The sequence below is a fragment of the Chlorocebus sabaeus genome, chromosome 5 (genome assembly GCF_047675955.1).
Source record: "Chlorocebus sabaeus isolate Y175 chromosome 5, mChlSab1.0.hap1, whole genome shotgun sequence".
Classification (NCBI taxonomy): Eukaryota; Metazoa; Chordata; class Mammalia; order Primates; family Cercopithecidae; genus Chlorocebus; species Chlorocebus sabaeus.
The window spans coordinates 7,691,511-7,703,614 of record NC_132908.1 but is presented as its reverse complement, the minus strand read 5'-3'; the positions used below and the strand labels follow the sequence as shown (position 1 = coordinate 7,703,614).

Genomic DNA, 12,104 nt, shown 5'->3' with positions numbered 1-12,104 from the left:
CCATTGTCAATCATAAAATGTTATGGGCATTTGTTCTCCAACTCAACCATCCTATACTCGTCACTAAATGAAAATGCAGCAAAACAGAATAAGATCTCACAGTCCTACTGAAAGAGGCTGAAGGCTTCTGACAACTCCCTTGGCAATTCTGCAACTGCGGACTTGACAAAGCCCTTCAGCTTGTGGGGATTCTGTGGGGTCAGAATGGAAACAAAAGCTCACTTCAGAGGATAAAGTATAGCCTAGAATATGGACCCTCACAGAAGGTCTTCCAAAAATTCTGAGCTTAGGACACCTCAGTATACCTGAAATGATCCGTCTCTTACCTTTGTGCCAATATTTACCAGACAACCAAAATCTCCATTTTCCAGAATCCCACAAATCTCAGATTTTAAGATCTGAGCTAATCCCAGTGTGCATCCATTTGAGAAGATGTTGGATTGTAATAATGGCCAAGATTTTGGGCTAATCTTCCAGGAGACAGCCAATCAAGGAAAGGACAAGTTATCTCAGTCTGCCATGCAGATACATGGAGACGCAACAGGTGCCGACCATCCGGCCTCTGCCCCACAGAATATTGGAGTTTTCAGAACCTCAGGCCATGCACCCTGGTTGGTTTGCTGCAACAGGGAAAAACCCTCCTGAAAGGATAAAGAATAACTACTTAGATGTATTGGAAAATTCGGAAAGCAACGGTTTATCTAGGAAATGCTCCTGGTTCACTTCACTCTACAAGAGTCAACTGAGTTCTGGACTTGATCTGTTGGTTAGTTAGTGAACTCAGTGAATGTGTTCATGAGGGAAATACTCCTGTGGTTACTGCAACCTTCTCCTAGTTTTGAGTAATGACTTACACATTTATTGACCATGGAGGTGACCAAGCCCACTTATCTTCAAAGCTTCTCAAGATACTTAGATGGACTAAACCAGTCCCTAAACACCTAGAGGAGCAGTCCCCAGCCTTCTTGGCACCAGGGACCAGTTTTGTGAAAGACAGTTTTTCCACAGACCAGTGAAGTGGGGAATAGTTTCAGGAAAAAACTGTTCCACTCCAGATCATCAGGCATTAGAGTCTCAAAAGGAATGTGCAACCTAGATGCCTCATATGCACAGTTTACAGTAGGGTTTGTGCTCCCATGAGAGCAAGTGGAGCTCAGGCAGTAATGTGACTGAGGGGGAGTGGCTGCAAACACACAGGAAGCACTGCTCACCTCCTGCTGTGTGTCCAGCTGGGGACCCCGATCTAGAAAATGACTAAAAATGCAGCAAAATCTCCAAAAATGATACAAGCAGAAGTGGAAGAAATGCTCCAAGATAAGGAGTCATCTCTACTTGGCTCTGATGTATGTGAGTTACACATTGTAGTAATGTCATATTGGAGCAGAGTTTCATTGCTGCTATCTTCCTTACCTTGTCTTTAAAGTGCTTATCTTTAGAAATCACTTAGCACATTTTTCAGCCTCTTGATTTCCCTGCCTCCCCTGAGAAGTAGGAAGGAACACATCTGAGCTCTTTAGAGCCTACACAGGAAGAATTTGCTTTTGCCCACTGATACCTGTCATACATCATGAGAACTATGCATACAGTGCATACACAATCCAACACTATGACATCTAAAAGACTCAGACCATTTACCCATAGCAAATCAGATCACATCATCCTTTCTCTACCTCACCAATGCTGTTCAAAACCTCTTCATATTCTGAATCCCAACAGCAGATTTGAGGGAAAGCAGAATAGCAGCTACTCTCACAGTAAAAAAGACACAGTAAGTCCCACCTTTGGTGATGAAATTCTCCTGCCCTAGAATTACCTCCTCTAATAAAGGAGCTGAAGGCACATTATCTTTAATGCAGAGCTCAAGGCCATCCTTCTCTCAGAAATTCCATTTCTCCTTTCTCTGTGTTTACTCTTGGTCTACCAAAATCACTACGAATTGTTACTGTGCTTTGAAATCACCATGGCACCCCAACTATATTTTACCACACAGGAGGAATAACAGATTGTATCCCTCATGAGATTTTCAATACCTTGCCATGAAGCAGGGTTGAAGAGCACCTGGGGATCCCTGAGTCAGAATATCTAGAGTGAAACCCTGACTGTTACTTTTTGCTAAGTTATCTCAGTTCTTCTGAGTTATGCCATCTATAAATGGAGATGATAATGGTGCATCCTGATGGTACATGGCTATAGTGAGGGTGAGAGGAGGGTTATGGTTACCAGTTAGGGACCAAACAAGTATCAGTTAAGATTGAGAGAACTGCAGCTGTTGCCTCTTGTCTCTTTTATGTGGGATCAGTGAGCTTCCCGGTAAAGCCGGGGGGTACATGTGTCAGAGCTACCCCTGAATTGCGTTGACGATCCAAAGTCTTACATACTGGCATCTCCCATCTTCAAAGCAAGCAGATCAAAGATTCTGAGACAAAACAAGCAGGGTGAGAAGTAGGGAGGTTCCGGGTCCTGAAGTCCAAGGAATTTCCCTCTACGACACCCACCTATCACCAGGAGGCAATGTTAAAATACAATATCAAGACACTGACAATGTTCAGATTACCTGTCCCAACATTTTAACTCCTTGTGAACATCCCTCACCTCCAAATGACCAGTTCTTGGGGACACACACACTTTCAATATTCATTTGAGCCAACTGAAAAATGTGGTTCTAAAACGGGATTGATAGAATTATAATGAAAGCCACACATGTAAGGCACATGTCATTTTAAATTTTACAGTAACCACATTTTAAAAAGTAAAAGGTGAACTCATTTTTATTTTCTCCAGAATAGTCAAACTGTCATCACTACAATAGTGTAACTCACAATTATGAACGATATATTTTACATAATTTTAGTACTAAGTTTTAGAAATCCAACATGCATTTTTTATTTACAACTCATCCTGGTGTGGACTGGCCACATTTCTCAAGGACTCCACAGCCACACATGAACACAACTTTAACAAGTCCTATTGTGTGCTCTTTTTACTACTGAAACAAAAAACGTTGGCTGGGTGTGGTGGGCCCGTGCCCGTACTCCCAGGACTTTGGAATACCAAAGAGGCAGGATGACTTGAGGCCAAGAGTTTGAGATTAGCCTGGGTAAATAGAGCAAGACCCCATTTCTTCAAAAAACTAAGATATTAGTTAGGTGTGGTAGCACATGCCTGTAGTCCCAGCTATTAGGGAGGGTGAAGTAGGAGGATCGCTTGATCCCAGGAGGTCCAGGCTACAGTAAGCTAAGATCAGGCTATGACACTGAACTCTCCAGCCTGGATGACAGAGACCCTATCTCAAAAAGAAAAGGTTTGGCCGGGCGCGGTGGCTCACACCTGTAATTCCAGCACTTTGGGAGGCCAAGGCAGGCGGATTACAAGGTCAGGAGATCAAGACCATCCTGGCTAACAGGGTGAAACCCCGTCTCTACTAAAAATACAAAAAATTAGCCAGGCATGGTGGTGAGCACCTGTAGTCCCAGCTACTCGGGAGGGTGAGTCAGGAGAATGGCGTGAACCCAGGAGGCAGACCTTGCAGTGAGCCAAGATCATGCCACTGCACTCGAGCCTGGGCGACAATGCAAGACTCCATCCCCAAAAGGTTCCTGATTGATCAGTTAGTGTTTCCCAAGGTGTGACGTCTTTTCTAATTGTCTGGGTGTAACTTGTTAGAATGCAGATGTCCAGGCTCCCTCTCCAGACCTATGAATCAGAATCTCAGGGCCAGGGGAAGAAGACAAAACAGGTTCTACATTTGTAACAAGTTCTCCAGGTGACTTGCATGCATTCATCTAGAATTTGATAACCACTGTTCGATTTTTTAAAATTCTGCATGGATTCAGCAAATTCTCACTTAGGCTAATTCAGACTATCTAGACATCTTTAATTTTCATAAACTGATTAAACACTTTTTTATAGGGTATTATTGCATGTAGCAAGCCTGAGACTATGCCTCATATACAGAAGGTACTCAATAAGTGGGAGTATTTTTCCTAAGTTCTTTGCTTATACGCCCCCTTAGCTCCCTGTACTTCCCCTATTATAATACATATCACACTTTATTGGAAACGGACCAATTAGCCACAAATCAATTTACTGCATGACAACTTTGCTGAATAATCAAATCACTGAAATGCAGGAAAGACTATTAGATGAGACTTGCTGAAGGATCAATTAGAGGAATGGCCAATTTGGAAACTTCTTCTAAATATTAAATATTACCTAAAGTTTTAATGCAGCTGCCAGCGTGTACAGGTTGAGAAGTGGGGATAGAAGAATGAAAGGAGCTGGTGACACCTCCTTGTACCCCTGAAGTTGCTTCTAATTGGTAACCTGGGTGACAACCTGTCCCACAGAGGACAGTTTCAACAGCTGTTGCAGATGTGTTCACTTGGCCAAGGCTTTTTTGCAGACCCCTACCCTAACCCCACATGGGTTGTGTCCCATACTCATCAGGAACTGAGATGGAAATGTGTCCCCAGATTTACTAAGGGAATGCGTGGTGGGTCCTGGCATGGTGGAGGGGGCATATCTTCCTGCTAGCGAGTCCCAGCTTCCACCTACCCCCTTTATACATACACACACACACACACACACACACACCCTTTGGGCATTTGGGCAGGGGATAGCTGGGAGCTTTCCACTTGGACTCTGTGTCTAAAACAACTATTTCAACCTTTCTGGTGGTTTTCAGGGACTAGAATATTGTTAATTGATTTTCAGCCACTAACTTTCAGCAAAAAGACGTCTGGTGAATTAACCTAGAACACAGTAGGCTTGCTTAACTCTGTCTTCCCTTAATACACAACACGCTTCCTGACCTGACATCTGCTACCTCTATCCCCACAACTACACCAGTACTCCCAGCACACACAACTAAATAAATGCCTGCTGCCTGAAGGGGACAAGCCAAGTTAAAGAAACTTCCAGTGGAACAACCACTAGAGAACCATTCAGTGCCCTTTGGTCTCTTCCGAATAGTAACAACTTTGTCATCCCAACTCTCAAATACTAGTTTTATAAGAGCAAGATAGTATACTGGTGAAGATGGAATTCCATCTGGAGTCAGAAGGTCAAAGTTCCAAGGGAAAAGAAAGAGGAGTGTGTGGACGCAGTGTGACCCAGAGGAAGGGTTTTGGCATCAGATGGACTCCTGTGTGACTGTGGGCAAACTACTGAATGTTTCTAAACCTGAGTGTGTGTTTTTCACTTTCCAAAATGGGCATAACACCTTGTTGAGCTGCCGTGATAAACTATACATGCATGTATATGTGTGTATATATACATACACATATACATGCATTATACATATTCATGCATGTATGTATATCATACTAGCACACATAATTTGCTCAATAAATGATGGTAAGTTACGATTACCCCCTGGAGAATTCAGCAAAGCCCCTACAAGGGACTATTACTGCAGGGATAAAAGGTTTGCCTTCCTCAGGGATTAAAGCATTGGTACTCCATGGAATTAACTGATAGACCTTTAGAACAAGAGTGGGGGAGTGGACATTTAACAGACTCGACCTTGTAGACTTTTAATCTGCCAGCGTGTCCTGTTTGTTCTGCCATCAAAACACAGCTTAAAGATGACCACTTCTCACCCACAGCCACCCCACTAACCCCAGCCATTGTCACCCCTCTGTGGACAGCTGTAAGGGCCTCCCCCATCCCCTCTCAGTGCTATTTCTTCTGTTTGCAGTTTGTGGTCTCCTAATCTGATCTAAAGTCTATCTGATCTTTAAAGTCAGATTACAACCCTCCCTCCAGTGCCTCCATATCACTCTTAGAATCCCAACATTTTCTGTGGCCTCCAAGTCCTAACTTGCTCTGACCCCTGGCTACCTCCTAGATGTTATCTATAAAACACTCACCTGTACTCGTCCGTGGGCCATACTGGATGGTCTTACTCCTGGACACCTCAAGTACGCCTCAACCACAGGGTCTTTGCACCTGCTATATGTTTCATGGGTCACACCTTCGCTTTAGATCCCTGCTCAAATGTTACCCCCTCGGATAGGCCTTCTCTGATCACTCAGTCTAAAATAGCATTGCACCTTACTTTCTATCTCCTCCCCTGCTTTTTGATTCATTATAGTAAGTTCACAACTTACTACGCATGTGTATTATCTGCTTATTCATATACATGGTTTGGGATCTGTTCTCCAATACAACGAAGTTCTTTTGATGAGGGCTTCTGACTCACTTAATGCTATGTCCCCAGGGCTTTAGAACAGTGCCTGATACCCAGCAAGGACTCAAGATATTAATCGACTAAAATGAATTTCTAGTCACTGATCAAAACAAGTAACCTGTTTTTCAGCCTCTGTTCCCATACCAGTTTCTTCTTCTACAACTACTACATCACTAGCCCACCCTGGAAAAGTCCTAATGAATCACAGAGGGAGACCTCCTGTCTAAGAAGGGAAAATCATTTTCCCCCTTTTTTGCCATCTCTGGCAGAATCCAACTCATCAAAAGTTCTTGACATTACCGAATGAGAAACTACTCAAGTGTGCAAGCTGGATGCATTAGGAGGTGTCCTGCCCTGTTAAAAGCCTAGTCCCAAGTGATACCCAACAGAGCACATGTTCTTTCGGATCAACCAAAACAAAACAACAAATACCATTGTTGAAACCCCTGGGTAAGAAAACATCCTCGTAAAGATGATAGTCTCATAGATCACAAAGGTTAATGAATAATGCCTATTCTATGTGGCTACAAAAAGCAGACCAGACATGTTGGCGCACTCAACAAAAGACCCATGTAAAAGGTATCACTATTTGGGAAACTGGAAGAAAAAAATCCTGAAATGCTGCTGTTCTACTCCTTAATGATTTTCATCTCATGATCTCTACCCTAAGCCCCAGACAACTGCCTGTGCTTAGCCCATTCACCATGGGTATCAATGTGACAAGAACACCTCTTTATACGAATTTCAGTTACAACATCCATCAAGCCCCGCACTGAAATGTTAAGCATGTTGATTTTTTTTTTCTCCATTTAAAAAGAGAGAACTTGCCTTTTGTCAAACTCTGATATCCAGTAGATAGCAGGATTCAATAAACCTGCCCTAGTAAATGTTTTTATAAGGAGGTGAGACCTCATTTACAGTAGTGCTGTTTAGAATGGGGGTAATGGGCACAGCCGTTTTTCTTTTTTTTAATTTTATTTATTTTTTAGACAGGCTTGCTCTGTCGCCCAGGCTGGAGTGCAGTGGCACGATCTCTTTCCATTGCAACCTCTGCCTCTCCGGTTCAAGCAATTCTCTGCCTCAGCCTCCTGAGTAGCTGGGATTACAGGCACACCCCACCACACCCGGCTAATTTTTGTATTTTTAGTAGAGATGGGGTTTCACTGTGTTGGCCAGGCTGGTCTTGAACTCCTGACCCTCATTATCCATCCGGCTCAGCCTCCCAAAGCAGGTTTTTTTCAGCGTGTAGGAGATGCCCTAGAAGGCTTTCATTAAAACCACAAGTTACAACCTTTGTTGACTGAGCAGTTATGATTTTTCATTTTCGTTCTATGAGGAGAGTGAACTTGCTGGGAGATAATCTGACATTTGATTGATATGGGTGTCTCCTTTTTCATGCTTCATTCAAAATTCAGAGTTCAAATGGAACCTTATGACGCATACAACATATTAAAATGGCCATCAAAGGAACAGGGATATCTCTCTCAATCTGAAATGTGATCAATCGCAATTCATGAAGAATTTACTGAGCAGCCATCTAGATTAGGTAGATGGAAACACCACACTCGGGCAAACTTTCATTTTCTCTTGCCTTTTTTAGAGATACTGTGTGTGGATCACTTGCTTACAAGGCAGGATTTGTTAAGTCACGGGGCAAAATCAATATCTTTTTTCATGTTTGATCTAAGATGTCCAAATATAACCTAACATACTGGAACCTGGGACATGCACAGGGGTTAACAGAAGGCAGAAGCTCTAGTGCACTGAGGCATCTACACATGATGCCTATGTACATTTTAAATTAACATTATTCCCCACCCCTACCTCCCATTCCAAGCAGTCTCTCTTTTCGTTGCATGCTCCATTTCACTAAGGCTCTGAAAATGTTAAACAACTGTTGTATTGTGGGAACATTCCCCTGCCACTCCTAGCAATTCAATTAACGATTGCATCTAGCGTTGGGCATTAGTCAAGTGTTAAGGATGTCGCCACTTCTTACAGTGAGAAGCAGAGACATGAATTCTAGGGGTTAAGAGGGAAATTGCAGGACCCATCATCAAAGGGTTTTTATAGAAAGAGTATACCATTGCTTTAAAATGTCAGCATGCATCATGCATACCTCTTGAACTCACCGGGTAAGACTTTAAACCCGTTATAAAGGCTGAGGCTGACCATATCAATAAAACTGACGCTGCCTTTTAGAACAGAGATGGTTGGGTGTATGTTCCTAGCTCTCTCTGCTTCCTTTCATTCATTTATTCTCACCAAAGGCGGTAAATAGGGAGTGAAACATAAGCCTTTCTTTACTGCACCATTGATAAAAGGTAACAGATGAGTGTTTATTTGTAAGATTCAGTTTAATGTATGTGTCTGAAGGTCATGGGATGCTCAGTTATGTAGTGATAAGTTGTAACGTCCTCCCTCGCAGGCTGAAAGCACTGCATTGGCAAGACTTCCTAGTGATTGTTTTGGTCATAGGTGAGGTTTAAAAAACAAAAACGGAAAAATAAATCTAGTGTTAAGGCACTCACCTATCTTGGCATTGAATTCCATACTAATGAAAGTACAAATTTAACTGTTCTGAACCACATCAAAGAAAAACAGGTGTTATTTTGACGGATATATCATGCAGCTATGCAATTTCCATTTGCCAATGTCCTGGTTTCAAAACCAAAAGACTTGGTGTAAGTTCTGCTACTTGAGAGATGTTTTACAAGAAAAGAAATAGAGGATCTTTGGCTAATAGAATGAAGATCCCCTTCTTATAAGACAGATAATATTCTCGAATGCCTCTAGCTTTATAGATTCAGTCTTTTATAGCCTCTAGTATTCCATAAAGATCCCAAATAATTCACACATCAATCTCTATTAACCCAGACATAATACGTCAAAAAACATGGAAGCCATACGTCTGTGTACCTAATCTCCCTGTTACGTATTTCACCATAAAAGCACTGATTATACTGTTAGAATTTTCTTGTGGATTCATTCAACATCGTCTTACTTTTCTGGACCATGTATTATTAAAACCAGAAATAAAACATCAAAGTTAGCAAAATGCCTAATGTCTTACATGGCAGAGCCTCAAGGCTTCAGCTGTACTCCAAAGATATAAGAACTTTTTTTTAAACTTTCTAGACTGACCAACTGCAGCATGTGAAGAAGGAAAAAAAAAAAAAAGGATACTGAGACTTGGATGGATGCATCAAGAAGTAGCAATGTTTGTTACCTGCAGAGGTGTTACAAGAAATTTCATCTGCTGCAACGAAGACGAACTGATTTCTGGAAGAGAAGATAAAATTCACAATACTGCTCGCTCAGGGGGAAATGTGCTCTCTGCCAATTGGTTTGATGTGTACAGATGAGGGGAGGGGAGGGTGCTGCTTGTGAATGGATGTTGCGAGGAAATGTGCTGATGTACCTCAGAGTTTAGAAAGATCATGAAATAAGCATGCGGGGACCTCTTAAAGTCATGGTAATGTCAGAATATGGACCATGTACAAGCTGTTGCACCAAATATTAATACTATGTGTTACCAAAACATGCCAGGGAATGTTTCTAAGGCTAAAGCATTTCAAATTGTGCTTATATGAATTTCTATGCTAAGGAGATTACTTTTTAAAATGAGACTACTGATTAGGAAATACAGTTATACTACAGCTAGCTAGAAAAATTATAAAATTCCAGACTTAAAAAAAATCTAAGAAAAAGTGCTGTCATTTCAGAAGACAATTTTATATGGTGATGTGTTATGGGTAATAATTTCCTCATCAAACCAGGCTTGCTACATAAAGCTAAGATAACTCATCAATTGAAATAAACCCTATCTGTCCAAATTATTTTTAATGATGCAGTATTAAAAAGAATGAAAATAGAAAATGCTATTTTACTTTTAGTAAATCCAGAAAGATGATAAAACTATCTTAAGATGTTTCCAACTGTGACATTTCCACAATGTAATGTGTTCTAATTCAGGGGTACCACTTATTCCTCTAGAAATAAGATCGTCTGTGTCAGGCAAATTATAAAAATGGCACAATGAGGTTGGCTAGGTTCTTAAATGCCTCAACAGCAGCAATACAGGAGCTCTGGGTTTTCACTGGTTAGATCTTTACCATGCCTATGGATCATCAAGAACCAAGATAAATGCATTTTTTTTTTCTTAGAGTGATTGGTTTTGTTCAAATGTTTCAGTGCTTCAAAAGGTATCTAGTGATTGAACATTTCTTAAAACATCTTAAGAAAGTTTTACTGTTGCAAAAAGGTACACCGTGGAATATAGAGCTGCCATTTGAATATTCCCTAAAATTTCACATTCAGTTAAATTCTAATCATTTCTACACCAATAAAATATAAACAAATTATACATGCTTTGAAAATAGCATTTTTAGTACTTCTACATAACAAGTCACAACTAAGTTTATCGCTTAAGACAAAAGTTAACATAAGATTTTGGACTATCTTTTTGTTTAGGCTTTTTGAACCCTGTGAATATCTGGCCCTGGATTCCCTATGTTTTGAGGAGCAATAAAATTTAATAACCCTGAAAACAAAGGAGATATTTTGGTTAAATATTTGACTTACTCACCTTTGGCTTATACAAGGGGTAACAACACGGGAATTCCTAACTACAGGTATGGTATTCTGGGGTGCACAAAACAAGCACTTAGAATAATCTCTATTTACAGAATGCTCACAAGAAGAATGCTACCATAAGCAAGAATGGCGACCTGGTTTATCCAAAGGGGACAAGGTCTTCGCACTAGGCATTCACATATCTGTGGCAGGAGGGTGGGGCAGCTCTACCCAATTTCTATTCCCTAATCCTAGATGAGATTGCTAGCTTGTGTTCCCTTTCTGCAACTTCCCCTAAGGAACTGTCCAGTGTGCTAGACATGAGGAAAGCCACTTGGAGACAAAATATAGGTAAAATTGTGACTGAACAAACGGAACTTTTAAAGTGCAACCTTGCCAGTATGATTAGAAACAGCCCTGTAAGAAACTAGGCTTGGTTTTTTAAATTGTTTCAAAATTTACTGTAAGATTGTGTCCTTGAAAATATTCTTTTTGACACTATGCACTTAAGCTACCCTTTTTCCTTCCTCCTTTCTTCCTCTCCTACCCTTTCCTTCCATTTCTCCTTTCTCCTTCCTTTTCTCCTTTTCTATTTTTTCTTTCCCTTCATTCTTTCCCTCCTCTCATTTTCCCTTTGTTCTTTCTCTCCCTCAATTTTTTGAAAACCTATGTGTATTGATTTTTATTTATTGTTTTACCCATGGTCTTTTTGATCACTAAGTTTCAGAACTAAAGGGACTACTCCCTTTTGACAACTTGCCCTCTTCAAAAGAGTTGGCTTAGATTACTGTTGACTATGAATTTGCATATATTTCAAGGCACAGAGTTCTCAATAATAGTGACATTTAAAAGAACATGCCATGGACTCTGCAGCAATGCCAAAAGGAGTTAATGGCTACCAGTTAAGTATTTTTTGGATGTATCCATTCTGTACTATTTTATTTAATCCACATAATCCCATTACATCCCAGAAAGGTCACCATAAGGTGTCAGAAAAGTGCCTTTCTATAGAGTTCATTAATTCCATGAATTCAATCTGTATGATCACTACTTCCCCTGAACTATGCTTTCATCAATTGACAAGTGAAATTAACAGGAAATGTCAGTAAAATCAGAGATTGGCTTTGGGGTGACTTACATTGTCAGGACAACAGAAAAATTCTGGTAGAGTTCTAAGGGGAGATTGCATGTTGGTGTTTATATCCACCATGATACGCCGTTTTATATACAGCTGTTTCACCTTGAACATTAAGAAATTATTGACTTAGAGGGCCCATAAATGGATCATCTATGATGCCCAGGAGATAGAAACCATCTGAACTATTTTACCCGCAATCAT

At 40.8% G+C, this 12,104-nt stretch overlaps 1 protein-coding gene across 31 annotated transcripts in view; it reads right to left on the bottom strand.

The window, feature by feature from the left end:
• RBFOX1 (RNA binding fox-1 homolog 1) overlaps positions 1–12,104 on the bottom strand; it is a 2,485,439-nt gene that overhangs the window by 10,278 nt on the left and 2,463,057 nt on the right. For 19 of the 31 annotated variants that reach the window (XM_073015143.1, XM_037989528.2, XM_073015158.1 and 16 more), the window contains one exon: positions 9,420–9,472. The exons of the other annotated variants lie outside the window; for them this stretch is intronic. In XM_073015143.1, the coding sequence (XP_072871244.1) occupies positions 9,420–9,472 (53 nt within the window). The remainder of the gene's footprint in view (positions 1–9,419; positions 9,473–12,104) is intronic. 31 annotated transcript variants of the gene reach the window in all.